The sequence below is a fragment of the Rattus rattus genome, chromosome 14 (assembly GCF_011064425.1).
Source record: "Rattus rattus isolate New Zealand chromosome 14, Rrattus_CSIRO_v1, whole genome shotgun sequence".
NCBI classification, from domain to species: Eukaryota; Metazoa; Chordata; class Mammalia; order Rodentia; family Muridae; genus Rattus; species Rattus rattus.
The window spans coordinates 78325982-78343250 of NC_046167.1; the positions used below are offsets into that span (position 1 = coordinate 78325982).

Sequence of the window (17269 nt, forward strand, 5' to 3'; positions counted from 1 at the left end):
CCTTGATCCACATGTCCCCTATCCTTATCTCTTTCCTTAATGGACCCTTTTTAACTGCCATGCCTTATTCTGTCCTTCCATTCTGCATATAAGACAAAATATGGGATGTTCGTGCTTGTGAGACTTATTTTAATGTGGTAATCTCTACTTCTGTACATTTTTATGCAAGCACCATAATTTCTTTTCTATGGGCAAATAGAATTTCGTTTTATATGGAAACCATGTATTCTTCATCCACGTACCTAGACTGACCCCATAGCGTGACTGATGTGAGTACTAGAGTGGTCAGCAGAGCATCCAGGCTTCTCTGGAGTGAGCTGACTGAGTGTGGGGCTGGCTCATACATGTTTGCCCCAGTGTATCTCTTTTTTTTTTGGAGCTGGGGACCGAACCCAGGGCCTTGCGCTCGCTAGGCAAGCGCTCTACCGCTGAGCTAAATCCCCAACCCCATCCCAGTGTATCTCTTAAGGAGCTCACAGACTGACGTTCTAGCTCATGACTTCCATTTCCTTCTCTATTTAACCTCTTGAATAAACAGGTAATGAAAAAGGTTGAAAACTTGGCATCACCATTTACTTGCCTGGTATCTGCTATACGTAGAGGCCTCTAAAAGACACTGAGCAGAGTCCTTACATGGACAGTGGCTGTCACAGATTCTCCTGAGACTGGGATTCGTGGTTCTAAGCCCACTGCACACTAACAAGTCGTGTCCCTTCCTTAGTTCTTGGCTTATGCATGCCTCAGATGAGACAGTGGTGAACTGTGGACTCCAGTCTCCTGGAACTGGGGAAGACAGGGAGATGCCCTGACCCTGATGACCCTTGATAGCACCATTCTGTTTTCTGTGTGGGTTTTGGTTGAGGGCAGGAGCCCAGGCTCTTGAGACAGTGAGGGAATTTGTGTCCCAGCTCAGACTGATATTGTAGCTCTGTGTCCTTGGGCAGGTCCCTTACCCTGCCTAGGCCCAGCTTCCTCCTCACAGATAATCTTGGTGCCCTCTCGAAGCATCGTTCATTCCGAGAGCGTCTTAACTCCGTGCCAGGCGCATGGTGAGTGCTCTGTCAAAACGAGCTGCTGTTGTTACTTTACCCAGAAAAGAAAGTTCTCTACTTTGAGAAGAATGGATAAAGCAGTGGTATTTGAAGGTTCTGGAGTTCCTTGCTATGATGCTTTGAAGACATCTCAATGAGAGACTTAAAAGTCCCTCAGTAGACTACAAATGGCTGTGGATAAAGAGGTGAAACTCAACAAGATTCTCAGGCTTTCCACATCCTCAGCTACGGTGTGTGGGACCTAGAACATGTCCGTCCATTCCACTAAGGAGTCTCAGCACGGCCTGTAGTCCCAGCAGGCAGCTCTCGTGACTGTCAGAGTCCACAGGCCTGAGATACATGTACTGATGAATGAAGTCTTTTGAAGTGTGGTGTTAGGCGTGTGATTGTAGATAAATGTGTAAACTTTGGATGGAAAAATGTTTTCTTCATTGTGAGTAGAGAATAAGATGAAGGGAAGTCACTGCTCTGTGTCCACTGAATCCTCTACTTCTGAAGTGTCACTTGGGAGGCCAAGCAGCCTCTGACGCACTTGGCGTGGGTGGTGCTTGGTTAAGCTTTGCTGCCTCTTCCTCCTGAGCCCCAGCACCTACGAGTACAGGAGTTCCCGACTCTCACTTCCGGCTCACAGGTGTCACACTGCGCTTCAGTGATGTTTGCATTTCTTCAAAAGGTAGCACCTGAGAAAGGGCCAAGAGTGACCACATCTGCTAGCTGCTTTCCCTTGCTCTGATTTAATCCTCATCACTGTCCTGTGTTATAGGTGTATCAGCCCTACTCTGCAGATAATGATAGCGACAGTTTTTGAACAGTCTGCCAGGCACTGTGCTAAGCACTTTACAGACACTATCTCACTCAGTCCTCCCAACAGCCCAATGAGGTGGGTACTGTTATCCCCATTTTCCAGGTGAGGAATCCAAGTCTTAGACATATTGTAGACCGTGACCAAGCTCACCCCAGCTAGTACCTGGCAGAGTGTGGGTCTTAAACTGAGCTTGTCACACAGGGGTTCTCTTGGCCATCAGCCTCCTGTGCTCCTGATGTAGAGTGGAGAACCTAGGTTGCAGAGAATAGCAGCCCTGTGAGCTGGCCGAGTCACACTGGGACCTTCCCCTTTCCCACTGTCCTGTGTGCTTTCATTATGTCACGCATGTTATTGGAACTTGTCAAAAGTCTATGATTGACAAACTAGTGTCAATTTCTGATATCAAGTATTTGACTTTAGAATTCAGTGCCTCTTGGCAGATGTAGTGTGTTGGGGCAGTGACAGTGAGTTTCTTTCTCCTCCCTGCCTCAGCAGTACTGGTCTCTGGAGAGCCGCACCTATGAGGGGCCTCCAGCAGTAGCAATGCATTGGGCTTTTCCGAGCACAGCAGCAGCCTTTGCAGGGGCCTCTCCATCTGCTGAGACGTCACAGTTCCCTGTGCTGTCTGGCTACAGGACAGCAGTCCTGCCCTCTCCTGTGGTGAGATTCCTGGGATAATGGCCGAGTGTTAACATGCTCGAATCCCAGGGTGCAGTGCAGTGCTGTTCACCCCTGACCAAACAGTACCTACAATTAGATTATCTAGATGGATTGTCAAGCTCATGGTTTTCCAAGTCTTCCTGCTTTTTATGTAGGTTTAACTGATGTCTAACTTCTCAGGCTGGGCTAGTGTATGAGTTAACCTCTTTGTTCCTTGTCATTCATAGGTGCCATTGACATTTAATATAAAACATCAGCCTTCAGTGCCAGTCGGGCAACTCTGGGTGGAATTGCTGCGGTTCTATGCTTTAGAGTTTAATCTGGCTGACTTAGTGATCAGTATTCGTGTCAAAGAATTGATATCACGGGAATCAAAGGACTGGCCCAAAAAGCGCATCGCGATTGAAGGTAATAACGTTTGGTTACGTTCCCGTGGTGCTGGTCTAACAGCCCATTTCTATCATGTTCTCTTACAGTTCCTAGCAGAAGTAGGCCTGGCTGGAGGTAAAATAGACACTGGCCTCTTGCATGCGGTGCACTGGGGTGAGGGACAGCAGGCTTACTCACCCCAAGGTACAGGGTCTTAGTTATCAAGTGACTGGCTACAGGCACCTGAGTCCCTGCTTTGTAAGTTGCTTCAAAACGTAGATGCTCTCCCAGCTTCCCTGTGACCTGTGGGTTCATACTCCCTCTTCTATTGCCCTCACTCTTGTGTTTTGAGTTTCTGTCACCTCAGGAAGTCCCTGCTGAGCTTTAGTTTTGCAGAGATGAATGAAATACTTTTTCTTATGAACAATGCTGTTCTTAAGGTTGGTTGACTCCAGTAGAGGGAACAGAGCTATTTTCAAAGCAGAAAGCAGCAGTTTCCTCACAGAAAACACCTTGGAGTGAAAGTGACTGTCACTTTGCAGTCAGCTGTCAGGTACTGGTGGCCCTGTTGGTGTCATTGAATGGACAAGCTCCTCTCAGTTTTGCAAAGTCAGGAGGTTGGAACCTTCTAGAAATCTTAGCTCTCCTCCTTTAACTTAAGAACAACAGCAAAACTCCTACATGGAAATCTGTTTTGCTTGATTTTTTTTTCCAAGTTTTATGTTGCATAAGATTTTTTTTCTTTTTTGCATAAATTCTGTGTGCAGTCATGGGGAATCTCACATTTTTAAACCCTCCCCTGCAGTTTCTCTGGCTCAGCTCTTCTGGCCAATTGCCTAACCTGCTGGAGTTCTAGGGGAGGAGAAAAGATTGAGAGAAGTGGTGTCTCCTCCTGGTGCCTCCCTCTCGCCCCTGAAACTCAGGCCAGCCACTTCAGTGATGGGGCCTCCCAGGGCGGAAGAGCGGAGGTAAGCTTGACACGCTGCAGGGCTGGCTGAGTGAGCTGCAGAGCACTCGGCCACAAAGCCTGTCTGTCGGTCAGTCGGAAACTCCGAAGGTCCCCGAGGCTCCAGAGCCACACTGACAGCATCTTTCCTACCTCCAGTCACCGAGCAGCTAGGGAAGGGGCCTCAGTTCCCGTGAGACTCACAGGCATTGCTTTTAGCTCTTTCCTGCTGCCCTCACTCCCACCCGGGTGCTCTGGTAGTGTTTAGAGCATGTAAGATGCATGGTTCACTCACTGTTGCTGTTACCTGATTTATCTTTGGAAATCTAGTTTTAAGCATGATGAAACAGAAGTGTATGAAGTGGTGGCTTTCTTTTCTCTCTCTCTCTCTCTTTTTATTACAGACCCCTATTCTGTTAAAAGAAACGTGGCAAGGACCTTGAATAACCAACCTGTGTTTGAGTACATACTTCATTGTCTGAGGACGACATATAAATATTTCGCTCTTCCACACAAAGTTACAAAACCCAACCTCACAAAGCCTCCTAGCCCAATCATCTGTGCTTCAGACCCTTATAAAGAAGCGAAAAATTGTGGCCCAGAGCGCCAAGTGACAAATATTGATAAACTGGAAAATGCACCTGTGGCTCCAGATCCTGGCGTTCAAACCTCAGGTTCCTGCAGGGCACAGCCACTTACTCTTAAAAAAACCACCGAGGAGCTGGGAAGCCCATCAAAGGAGACGATCAGAGGTGTCCACATTCCAGTCCACCTGGAAAGCTCTGGCTGTGTCCAGGCAGAGGCCAGTTATGAGGGGTTTAAGGATGCCACAGTAGAGCAACAAGAAGCAGGAAGTGACAGCGAGAACAGCAGAAGGAAGACCAAGCACCTTTTGAGCACTGATGACCAAGGTTTAAGCAGCAGCAAGCACCCAGAACTTCAGAACTGTGGCAGCCTCTGTGGTCTCCAGGCAGACAACACTTTGGAGTTAGTAGGGCTTCGGAATCCTGGGGCTGAAAAGTGTAGCAGCTTTGCCTCTTTGGATGACAAGGCTGATGTCAATGACAGAAGCACAGAAGGAGAAGCTCTGAATTGCTTTTCCCCTTCAGTCCAGAGCTGCACATCAGCAACCATGCACTTTGATGAGGAGGAGGAGGAGGAGGAAGAGGAAGAGGAGGAAGAAGAGGAGGAGGAGGAGCCCAGGCTCAGAACTAATCTTACAGAAGATGAGGAGGGGGTTGCTAGTGAAAATCAGGTGGACAACAGGTATACTGGGTCAGGTGAGGACGCCCTCTCTGAAGACGATGATTTGGCTGAGCCTGCTAAGGGTGAAGACCTGGAAGAAAGTGGAGAACACATGGGTGGGGCTCTGCTCATAGACCTAAATAGAATAACTCTTAAAGAAGAAAGTTTTTTTGAGGAAAATTCACCTGGGGACCAGTCTGAGTTCTTCTATGAATTTAGGAAACTGACCTTCACCAAAGGCAAGGTAATAGTTGCTGATAGGCTGAGATCTGGGACTCTAGTAACTTCAGTAGATATCGTCTCTAGTTTTCTTTTTATCACCCATGAGCATAGACATTGCGCCATTGTATGGATATGGAAGTTTGAGGCCAACTGAGGAAGTCAATTCTCTCCTTTCACTGTGTGGGTCCCAGGAATTGAACCAAGGTCTCTAGGCGACACCGAGTGCCATCTACCAGCTGAGCTACTTGTCGGCCCTGTGAGGCTGTGTAGTACTAATGATTTCAGTTTCTGTGAATTAGACCAGTAGTTCCCCATTTGGTGTGGCTTGACACATTTCTGTTTTGTACGCTGTGACCCCTGCCCCTCCTGACACTAGTGGGCATGTGAATAGGCCACAGACAGTTCTGTTCGCTTTCCCATCATCATCGTAGCCTATCCCAGCTCAGGCCTTCAGAGTGGCTTTAAATTAGGGGATATGTGTAGATGATTTTTTATTTAGTGAAGATCCACATTCACTCTTGTTTTGGTTCACCATTCCCTGCAGTCTCCCACAGTAGTGTGCAGCTTGTGTAAGCGAGAGGGTCACCTAAAGAAGGACTGTCCTGAGGACTTCAAGAGGATCCAGCTGGAACCTTTGCCACCCCTGACACCCAAGTTCTCAAATATCTTAGATCAAGTGTGCATCCAGTGTTACAGTAAGTGTGTGTGTTTACCTGGTGTGCCATGGGGGTTGACACTCGAGTCATCAGAGTCGCTGTCAGCCTCAGTTAGTACTTTGAGAATTGTGGACAGGGTGCTGTGAGCATAGGCACCTACTACCCCTCCTCCAACTCCTCCTGCATTCACTCTCTCTTCTCACCCTGACCGATTAATTCCAGGCTGTGCTGCAAGTCAAACAAGTGCTCCTTTCCCCAGAAGCCACCAAGGATCAGCTCCTCAGTTAGGTGTGAGAATGCTAGAATGTTGACTGGCTTGGTCTCATAGGCAGCCTCAGCTGCTATGAGTGTGAGCACAGGGCTCCTGCTTCACCTGACGTCCCTTGACCTCCGCCTCTTAGGCTGTTTGTGCTCCCTAGTCTGTAATGGTCCCTGTTCCTTGAGGGAAAGACTGCTTTTGACAGCCCACATGCAAGCTCTTGTAGGAACAGCCATTTGGGGAAGCATTGGTACTGAGAGAAGTTTCAGTTTCTATTTCCAGAAGAAGCCTGCTGCTGCTTGGACTGGATGCACTCAGTGGACCCCCCTCCCCACTGATATCTTAAGAGGCTCCCTACACTGCAACAGGCTCCTCCCTCTCACTGAAGCTGCTGTGAGATGCTTTGCCTCCTGGGTGCTGGGATTACAGGCAGGCGCCAGCAGTCCTAGCCCTTCCTCCTGCTCTTCCTAACAGGCAGTCCCTCCCTCACTCTGTTATTGAGCTCCTGGGTCCAGGCACCACTCCTCTGCTTCAGTCTCCCTCCCAAACATCCCGGACCGTGGACATCAACACCATGGCTAGCTGCCATTGGCACTGTGGTTCCGTTAAGCTTTTTCACATGTAAAGGAAAAAATCTGGGCTTCCAACTAAACAGAACAACCCAACCCACAGACACCCCTGCTCCCGTTCTAGAGATTCTGACAGCCCAGGGTTAGAGCCGTGTTCATTCAGCTTCCCTACTCTCCTCTGCCACCCCTTGCTGGGACTCTATCCATGCCCTGCAGGATGGAGACAGGCGCTGTTCGATCTTACTGCTAGCACTGTCTGCTGAGAAAGATAAAAATCTGGTTTTTGAAGCTTATCAGTTTTCTTTTTCTCAAAACTATTTTTTTTTTTTTTTTTTTTTTAGCTTTTTCTAGAAATGCCAAGTTTTTTAAACCATCCCATACTCATTGTGTCTGTCTGTTTCTACACAGAGGATTTCTCTCCAACCATTGTAGAAGATCAGGCTCGCGAACATATCCGGCAAAATCTAGAAAGTTTCATAAAACAGGATTTTCCAGGTAAATACTCTTTTCTCTTTAGGAAAAGGTAATGAAAGAACATATGTATTCCAGGCACATTAACTCCACAGCACATCTAGCCATCAATAGAAAGATGACAGTGTGGGGTCACCCAGGACATAAGAGGTGAATTCACTGGGAACTGCAGTTCCGTCACACACATCTTCAGGGGCAAGAGAAATGGCTTAGCAGTTAAGAGTGCATACTGCTCTGCAGACACCTCTGCTCTCTGGTGATATGCAGTCATGTACTGAGACACACACAGCTAAAAACCTGTTAAATCTGTTAAAGTGCATAGAAAGCATTGCTCTTACAGGATGCAGTGTCATAGGATGGCAGATCTGCATCTTCCTTGAAACACCCTTGCATTTGGGTACAAAGTGAAACCCACTATTCTTTCACATCAGAGACAGCCGTGTATGCAAGTCAACTAGGGCAAGCATTGAGAATGAATGTGCAGGGAAAAAGACATTGAGGCTGGCAAGATGGTTCAAGAGGTAAAGGACCTTCCTGTCAGGCCTGGTGACCTGACTCCAGGACACACGTGATGGAAGGAAAACCAACGCCTGCATGCTTTTGTTATCCTCTGGCCACCTTCTGCACACATGCTGCCACAAGTAATAAGTAAGGGAATAATTGTTATAAAATATTTAAGACCATAATTACAAGATAGGGTAGTAGCAGTTGATATTTGGATTCATGAAAGGGCCATTTTTTAAATAGAAAACAGTTACATGTACTCAGGTAATGAGCTATTACTTGTCATCTGTCCCTAACAGGAACTAAATTGAGCTTGTTTGGCTCCTCCAAAAATGGATTTGGGTTCAAACAGAGTGACCTTGACGTCTGTATGACGATTAACGGACATGAGACTGCTGAGGTACGGTTGCCACGTGAACACACATGTGCTGTGAGCATGTGGTTAGCGCCGTCCTCACTGGCAGAACTGCGAGGCATCTGGAATGTGCCGGGCATTCCACATGCAGTGCACCAGGAAACACAGCCTCTGGCACCTGCGCTGACACTCTTGGAGGGGATGTGAAGAGTAGTACAGAGCTCTGGCTGGGCATGGGTGGTGCACACCTGTGGTCCCAGCTCCTAGGAGCCTTGTGAAGGAGGATGGCTAGAAGTTCAAGGCCAGCCTGGGCAGCATGGCAAGAGCCTGTCTCACCAAAAAATGCAACAAGCAGCACACACAACACACAACACACACACACACACACACACACACACACACACACACACACACAGAGACAGAGACAAGAGAGACTAGATAGCTTTAGAGGGGCTTTCCAGTGTAGTACAGATTGGACTGGATTCTGTGAAGCTAGGCCACCTCCACCAATGTCCATTGGCTTGACCACTAGACCAGTACAGCTATCCCCCAGTTACCGTGATGTTGCTTTGCTTGTACGTGGTGAGTATTGACTTTATAGTTCAGGACCTGGATTTGAGACAAACTTGGTCTTATCAGCACCACAACATGTGATAATTTCTGTTCCTTGCTGCTTTGAGAAGTTTTGTCTTGAGTGGCTTAATCTGGTGTGTTCTGGTGTGTCAGGGTAGAGCCTTATGCTCAGATGCAGCCCCGAGCCTCCTTGAGGGGATGGTAGTGGTGTGATTTGTTCCCCTCTCTGAAGACAGACTTGTCTGCAACTCTTGCTTGATCCCCGCCTCAGCCCGAGTCCCAAGCCTGTGTTGTGTGCCCTGCTTTTACAGTTTTATTAGTGTAGTGCCACGTCCCATGCTGGCTGTATTCTCTGAGGCTGCTTTCTTTCTGATAACAGAGTAAGTCTGAAAAGTGCTAGGGACAGGATCCAGTGCTTTGTGCATGCCAGGTGGAGGCCATCTTTCCAGCCACACCTGTCACTGGGGGACACTTTTCAGAAGTGATGATGGTGTAGAAGCTTTTGACCCAGTGACTGACTACACTGCCACTGCTCAGAAGCTCTCCTGGCTTTGTTCTGAATCCATATTCTGAGGGTGCTCTGACTCAGGAGAATAGCCAAAAACAGGGTCTACGTGGGATTTGGTGACTGATGTTGGGTGAGATTACATTTACCATAAGAATAACTCACTAAATCTCCTCAAAGTTGATTCTCACCAATGTGGTTTATAAACTACTTTTAACAGTATTTCTAAAGTAAAATTCTAAATATATTGTAGGGTCAGTACAACCATTAGGATTTATTCCAGTGGGGAGGACAAGTGTGCTTTTATATGCCAAGGCACAGTGGTATGTGCTTGTATCCCAGAGCTCTGGGAACACGAGCAAGACAGCTTTAAATCTGAGGCCAGCCTGGACTGCACACAGACACTTTGGTCTGAAAAATATTGAGTATAAATTCCGAATTGCTTCATGACTTTAATTTTAGCTAGTCCTACCAGGAAGTAAACAGTTCTCCACAGCAAGTCATCAGTTCTTAGGTCAACTGTGTATGGATAGACCCAGTGTATGGGGCACAGCAGAGGCTTGTCTTGCCCACCCGTACCTAAGGTGTGGTAATTACCTGCCAGTGAGGTAATTACATAGAGGGAACAAAGCAGATGTCTTCATGGTTCAAAGGCCTTCTGCAAGCTCCAATTTTGGCTTTTGTTGTCCATCCAACAGCAGTTAGGATAAGTTTAGAGGCTTGCATGTCTGTAGGGTGCTGTGTATGCATGGTAGCTGATGCTCAACTGAAAGGAAAACAAAACCATCTGAAGTTGGGCTGCTGAGAGGGCACAGTAGGTAAAGGTGCTTGCAGTGAAGCCCTGATGACTGGAGTTCAATGCCTGAATCCCACAGTAGAAGAAGAAACCATTCCTCAAAGTTGTTCTCTGACCTCCACGCATACTATGTTTCACACATGTAATGTCCTGACATGTGTGCCCGCACACACACGCACACACACACACACACACACACACACGCCCCTTAAAGAGAAAGATTTGAAATTAATCTCACTGTCTCTGAAGGTGACAGAAGTAGCCCAGTTTAGGAGCCTGCCTCCTGTTTGTTACTGTTTGGGTTTACGTCTGACCCAGAACCTCACACAAGCCAAGCACTCTAGCAGCGAGCTACAGAGCCCTTCCCCTTAGTCTCACTAGGTCACCCATGCTGGCTTTGAACTTCCTTTGCAGGGCAGGACAGCCCTTAAGTGGTGACTGTGTTGTCAGCCTCTGGAGTAGCTAAGATGACAGGTGTGTGCTGACAGTCCCAGGCTGTCTCCTGACTTCCCTTCCATTGTCTGTGCCTTTGCTGCAGGGGTTGGACTGCGTGAGAACTATTGAAGAACTGGCACGGGTCCTCAGAAAGCACTCAGGTACTTCCCTACCCTTTCTAAAATACTTTTTACTTTCTCTTTAGTGTTTTATATACGTAGAGTTTATTCATGCCAATGAGAAGTATGTTGAGTTATTTACAGAAATGTGCAGTATTGGTGTCATTAAAATGTTCTGTGGTCTAATATAGAAAGATTGCTAGTAATGCCTGTGTGTTGGTGCTAGCTAGGTGGTCTCAGTAGAAGGCAGGTGGGGAAGGATTTAAGTCATTTTCCCTTACATGCAAATACAAACGGGGCATTGCTGAAAGCCTGAGGCATGGTAAAGAGCATCTAGACCTGGTGGATCATGTCTGCAGCCCTCTGCTCAACAAACTGAACCAGAAAGAAGATGCCTGATGTGTCTTGATCTCTTCTTATCACAAATCCAGAAGGCTGTTGTAGGTGGTTTCTGAAGTATTTAGAGCTGTAAAAAGGGGTCAATCCTACAAATGATGTACAAACCTAAAATGCTCTTACAAAATAGTGTAAGTGAATGCTTGCTTGCTTGCTTGCTTGTCTCTCTGTAGCTGGGGATAGAATCTGAGACCTTGCCCATCAGAGCCAAGTACTCTACCACTGGACAACAACCCTAGATCTGTCTTAAGCATGTAGTGCGGGCTGGCCTCAGACTTCTCTGTAACTGAGGCTGATCTTTATCGCATTATAGATGTGCAGCCTCATGCCCAGCTCTCTGTTTGCCAGGTGGGTTGGCTACTTGACTGATTGGTTTTAGATGGGTTTGTTTGTTGGTACTTGTTTTTGAGATAGGGTCTCATGTGAGCCCAGGCTGACTTTGAACTCACAACTCTTGCTTTAGCCTCCTAAGTACCTAGGATTACAGGTGTAAGCCACAACACTTGACAGAATACTTTCTTTAAACATGAATTTCTTAATCTTTTATATTGAGATCAAAGTATTACAGTGAGCGGGCCCTGTTCTTGTGGACACACTTATGGGTACAGTTTACTTTGTATGTTGAGAAGGTATTATCCTCAAATGAGAATCCATCTCTAAAGATAAGTTTTTTGTTTTTTTGTTTTTGTTTTTGTTTTTTTTTTTTTGGAGCTGGGGACCGAACCCAGGGCCTTGTGCTTGCTAGGCAAGCGCTCTACCACTGAGCTAAATCCCCAACCCCTCTAAAGATAAGTTTTATGTGGATTCTCAGGTTATGCAAAGAAACTGAAGTTGCTAGATTAGATTAGACAGTGCTTAGGTTTAGTTCTGAGCTGGGCTTTGACATTAACTGTAACTCCTTCTTGCTTGCTCCAGCTCTCTTTCTGGGTCACTGGAGACAGACTGACCCTTTCCTAAGCACCCTCAATGTGTATTTGTGAGGACAGACCATGTTTACTGGTTGCTCTAGAACAGAAATAACTCTGTATAGTCATTTATATAGGGAGTTATATGGTAGAAAGGGGATATAGATTACACAAGAAATTAAATAGCTGCTAGAGAGCTCCACTCAAAGCCTAATGCCTTTAGAAGCAGTCTTTCCCGCTATGGTATTGAACACCTACCTTGTAAGTAGGACAGCAGAAAGGTTAAAAGGCCTGTGTTTCCTCTTATTGGAGTGGATAGACAGAAGCCATTATAAAATGGAGCCAGAGGGCTGTGAAAGGAATAGGTGTTCAAGGACAGGCGTGTGAGTGTCAAACGAGATGCGCCATAGATCCCTGAGGGAGGAGGAGTATGGCTTGTGTGCAGGTCTGGATCCAGACATCCCACTGTGCCGCACCGTGTGAACTTGGGCTTGCTTTACATTTCCCTTCATGCTGTCTCTGCCTGTCCTTCTCTAAATCCCATCCAGACTTCAGCACTGTCATCTGTGGGGTCAGCAGAGTAGGCAGACGACTGCTAGCCTGATCTGTGCACACAGTGAGCTTGGAGCTGCCTGGCTTCAGTCTGAGGCCCGAATCCACAGCTTGCATGTGCTTGAGTGACCCCTACCTACCTCAGGTCTGTTCCCCTCATACAAGGTGAAGTTGAGAGTCTGGTTGGGAAGGGTGCTCTGCAAGTCCCCATTACATGCAAGCCAGCAGGGACTGAAGCACTGTCTTTCCATTCAGATGTGTTCCTTCACCTCTGTTTTCTCAGGCCGCCATGACAGTTCAGCATGCCTCTGTCCCTGTGTGTTGGTCCTTGATTCTCCAGTTCTTATGCCCTCACTGGCTTCTTTCTCCTCAAGGATATTTCTTCTGTTTCCCTCCTGTTCCTCCCAAGTCCATTCTCCACCCTTCAGAGTGTCATGGAAGAGCAGGTCCTCGAGCAATTTTATTCCCTTCTCCTTGTCTGGTACATGGCCTCCACCTCCACCGTTCCAGCATGTTCCTTTTCAAAATGTAGCTCTGGCAGGCTCCTCACGGGAAGCCAGCTCCTTCCTTTTCCATCCATTGCTCCTAGCTCTGGTGACTACTGTGTCAGGTGTGGAGGTGAGGCTCCCTCCATGGGCTGGTAGCTCCTGTGTAGAAACAGACCCTTCATACACACTGGCAAGTTCTCACTAACCAGTTGGTTTGTAGAGGACAGTGGGTTCTTGGTTCTTGTAACTCAATACGGAAGTGTCTAACCGATACCTACTCTGCCAGGTGTCTTCCCAGTCACTTAGTAGCAATCGCTTGCTTAGTTGTAACGCATACAAGAGACACTGGAGTTGGGTCTCGTTTCTCATGGAGCTTTAGCGTGAGACTCCTCCCCACAGGTTGTGTTTCCTCCCATCTAACTCCCTCACAGGACTGAGGAACATCCTGCCCATCACAACAGCCAAGGTGCCCATCGTGAAGTTCTCCCATCTGAGAAGCGGGCTGGAGGTGGACATCAGTCTGTATAACACACTGGTAAGATTCCTAGGATTCGGCCAGCCTGTCTGTGTCTCTATCTTTCTAAGAGTCTCAATGAGTAGCCCAGCCCAGTCTAGCCTCTCACTTGCTGTGTTGTGAATCTCCTGTTTTGGTTCTTTGAATGCCTTTTTTATCCTTTTCTTTCTTTCTTGTTTGCTAGTTTCCTTCCATCCTTTCTCCCATCCAGTCTTTTTTGGGGGATGGGTGGATGAGAGTGGGGATTGAGGCAAGGTTTCATACTGCAATGTTAGCCATGAACTTGCTGTGCAGCCCAGTGACCTTGAGCTACGCCTCTTCCTGGCTCGGCCCCACAGCAAGTGCTACGATACAAGCACATGCTACGGTACAAGCACATGCTACGATACAAGCACATGCTACGATACAAGCACATGCTAGCCAGCACTTTCTTAGGGATAACGAGGAATGCGTGTCTCTTTAAATAAGTAAAGGAGCCACTGCAAGCCTTTGATCCCAGTTCTTGGGAGGCATGGCAGAGGCAGGTGGATGTCTGTGAGTTGGAGGCCTTCCTGATCTACAAAGTGAGTCCAGGACAACCAGGGATATTACACAGAGAAACCTTGTCTGGAAGAACAGACAGAACAAGAAAGTCACTAAGGGAGATGGGGCAGACATTTCATCTGTCTTATCCCTGCCTTTGTGGTTGCTCAGTTTCATCCCCAAATGACTAAGCTTCCGTCTGTTCTTGTCTTATTTACTCCTTGGGATTGTCTGAGTGGTTGGTGTTGCCTCATAGTGGTCTGAGACTGGGGCTGTGGAGAATTCAGTAGCTGTTCCCGTGGGCTCAGAGTGCAGTTCAATGGTAGGTATTTGCCTAGCATTCCATCCCAGTGCATAGCAAGTCAGTAAGTTGGTAAATAGATACGAAGCTCAGTGGTTTAGGTGTGAGTGGATGAATGCATGTGAAAGAAAGTGTGTGCGTGTGTGTGCATGTGCATGTGTGTGTGTGCATGTGCATGTGTGTGTGCAAGTGACGTGTGTGTGAGAGAAAGTGTGTGTGTGTGTGCACGTGATAATGTATGTGAGAAAGTGTGTGTGTGTTTGAGAGAAAGTGTGTGCATGTTTGAACAAGAGAATGTGCATGCATGTGTGTGTGTGTGAGAGAGAGAGAGAGAGAGAGAGAGAGAGAGGTGTGTGTGTGTGTGTGTGTGTGTGTGTGTGTGTGTGTGTGTGTGCTCATGCACTTGGGAAGATTCACTTCAGATAAAGTCAGAGCTTATCTGCTTGGCTTGAACCCACCTATATAATTTGGTGTGTGTACTGTGTCCCTTCTCTTGGCCTCACACTGGCTGCTTCAAGGCCCAATGGGACTGAGAGCATTTCACATCAATGACGCCACAGTGAAAGGGAGAGTCTTACATCTACCTAAAAAAACTTCTCATTTTGTTTTATTGTTTTATTTTATCTTATTCATCTGATTTCACTGTCTTGGTGTTTGAGACAGGACCTCTCAAGCTGACAATGACCTTAAACTTCTCATCCTTCTGCCTCTGTCTCCAAAGTGCTAGGATGACAGACCTATGCCACCACACCTAGTAACAAGTTTGTTTATTTCAGTGGCTTATTTTTCACTCTTCAGACCAAACATTCATTCATGAAATCAGAAGTCACATGCATGTGTCATAGCTCTTAGATTAACACTGTAGCTTATCTCAGAACGAACAAGGCAGGCTCTAGCCTGTACTTCAGGGCGAAGCTGTCCCGTCGCAGTGTCTCCTTGTCAGTGAGAGCCTCACGGTGCTTCCCCCCTGCAGGCTCTTCACAACACGCGGCTCCTGTTTGCATACTCAGCCATTGACCCCAGAGTGAAATACCTGTGCTACACCATGAAAGTGTTCACAAAGGTAGGTACACTGATGAGTGACTGTGGCTTCTCTGCAAATTGCTGTATGGATCAGGCTGGCCTCAAACTCACAGAGATCCTCTTGCGTCTGCCTCCCAAGTGCTGGTATTAAAAGCGTGCAGCACAATGCCTGACCTTAGTGTTAACGTTTCGTGACTCCTGCTGTGACTAACAGTCCACTTCTTTGTAGAGTTCAGTTTGGTTCAGGTTGGGTTGGTTGCTTTTGACATATTTTCATTTTTTAAGAAGATTTTAGGATTTTCAAGTTAGTTCCTCGATGAAGTGGTGGTGATGGGGTGACTGCAGGCAGAGTAGAAATGCTCTTCAGGGGGCTGGAGAGATGGCTCAGCGGTTAAGAGCACCGACTGCTCTTCCAGAGGTCCTGAGTTCAATTCCCAGCAACCACATGGTGGCTCACAACCATCTGTAATGAGATCTGATGCCCTCTTCTGGTGTGTCTGAAGACTGCTACAGTGTACTTATGTATAATAAATGAATTAATCTTTAAAAAAAAAAAAAAAAAGAAATGCTCTTCAGAGTGCTCTCTCCCTCTAGATGTGTGACATCGGTGACGCGTCCAGAGGCAGCTTGTCATCATACGCTTACACTCTTATGGTGCTGTACTTCCTCCAACAGCGGTCCCCACCTGTCATCCCTGTGCTTCAGGAGGTAGGTACCCTCCCTGTGCTTCAGGAGGTAGGTGCCCTGCCCTCCCTGTGCTTCAGGAGATAGGTGCCCTCCCTGTGCTTCAGGAGGTAGGTGCCCTCCCTGTGCTTCAGGAGGTAGGTGCCCTGCCCTCCCTGTGCTTCAGGAGGTGGGTGAGGTAGGTGCCCACAGCGGTTGTGTCTTCTGCAAACTGGGTTGGATCTGAGCTTCTGCTTCTGCTAACATTGCTACAGCTCTGTAGTAAAATCTTTAACTTTTCCTGGATATTTTGGTACCAACATTTTAATTTTTCATTTTATAATAATACTTTTAAAATTAATTTCAGATATACAAAGGTGAAAAGAAACCAGAAATACTTGTTGATGGCTGGAATATCTACTTTTTCGATCAAATAAATGAACTGGTGAGTATTTTAAGAATAAAGATTTGCCCAACCCTTGGCTAAACGTCGTCCTGTTTTGTGCTGCAGAGTTGTCTGTTATGACCAAGACTGGCATTCCCAGGTGTCTCCTTTCAGTGGTCCTGTCTTTAAGCTGGGTATGTTCCCAGGGTCTCATTGCTGTCGGCTGCTTCTTGGTAGTTAGTGACCGTTCCCTGGGAACGGATTGCTGCTGTTAGATTCTTCTCACAATGACTGCGTCTGTGTTTCCTGAGGTCAGTTCTATGGACCGCTCACAGAGCTCTTCAGTTCCTTCACAGATTCGCCTGTCGTCATGTCCTGAGATACAACATTGAAAATTCTGAGTTGTCCCTCCCTGCAAGTCATAGAGTAGAGATGAATAGACTCGTGTAAACGCTGTTTTAAAATGTGAAATAAAACTCACACAACCACGTTTTGTGTATATAAGCCAACTGATCAGTCCAGGTTTCCCCTGAGGTACACATACGTACTGCTATTAACACTCTGTGATGTGTGTTAACACCGTTGCTCCTTCTCCCTTTTATCTGTAGCCCACTTGTTGGCCAGAATATGGAAAAAATACAGAATCTGTTGGGCAGCTGTGGTTGGGACTTCTACGCTTCTACACTGAGGAGTTTGACTTTAAGGAACACGTAATCAGCATCAGAAGAAAAAGTCTGCTTACAACTTTTAAGAAACAGTGGACCTCAAAATACATCGTCATTGAAGGTACCAATAAAGTCAAATTAGAAGTGTGGTGTTGGCCGGGCATGTGTGAGGGGTAATGTGCAGAGTCTTTGAGTTGCACAGTCAGTGTAAACTGTGGGCCCCCCGCCCTGACTCTCCCCCACACATGCCTTGGGGACAGTCGTGTGTGGTACAGCAGCCCTGCTGTGGCCCACACCACTCTAGAGGTTCATTG

The 17269-nt window shown here is 47.0% G+C and overlaps 1 protein-coding gene across 1 annotated transcript in view; it reads left to right on the top strand.

Moving 5' to 3' along the window:
* Positions 1-17269, top strand: part of Tut7 (terminal uridylyl transferase 7) — a 54388-nt gene that overhangs the window by 21448 nt on the left and 15671 nt on the right. Inside the window, exons 12-22 of the mRNA XM_032885065.1 lie at positions 2745-2925; positions 4237-5321; positions 5844-5994; positions 7192-7278; positions 8058-8158; positions 10526-10583; positions 13314-13417; positions 15193-15282; positions 15837-15950; positions 16273-16350; positions 16899-17076. Coding sequence (XP_032740956.1) covers positions 2745-2925; positions 4237-5321; positions 5844-5994; positions 7192-7278; positions 8058-8158; positions 10526-10583; positions 13314-13417; positions 15193-15282; positions 15837-15950; positions 16273-16350; positions 16899-17076 — 2227 coding nt within the window. The remainder of the gene's footprint in view (positions 1-2744; positions 2926-4236; positions 5322-5843; positions 5995-7191; positions 7279-8057; positions 8159-10525; positions 10584-13313; positions 13418-15192; positions 15283-15836; positions 15951-16272; positions 16351-16898; positions 17077-17269) is intronic.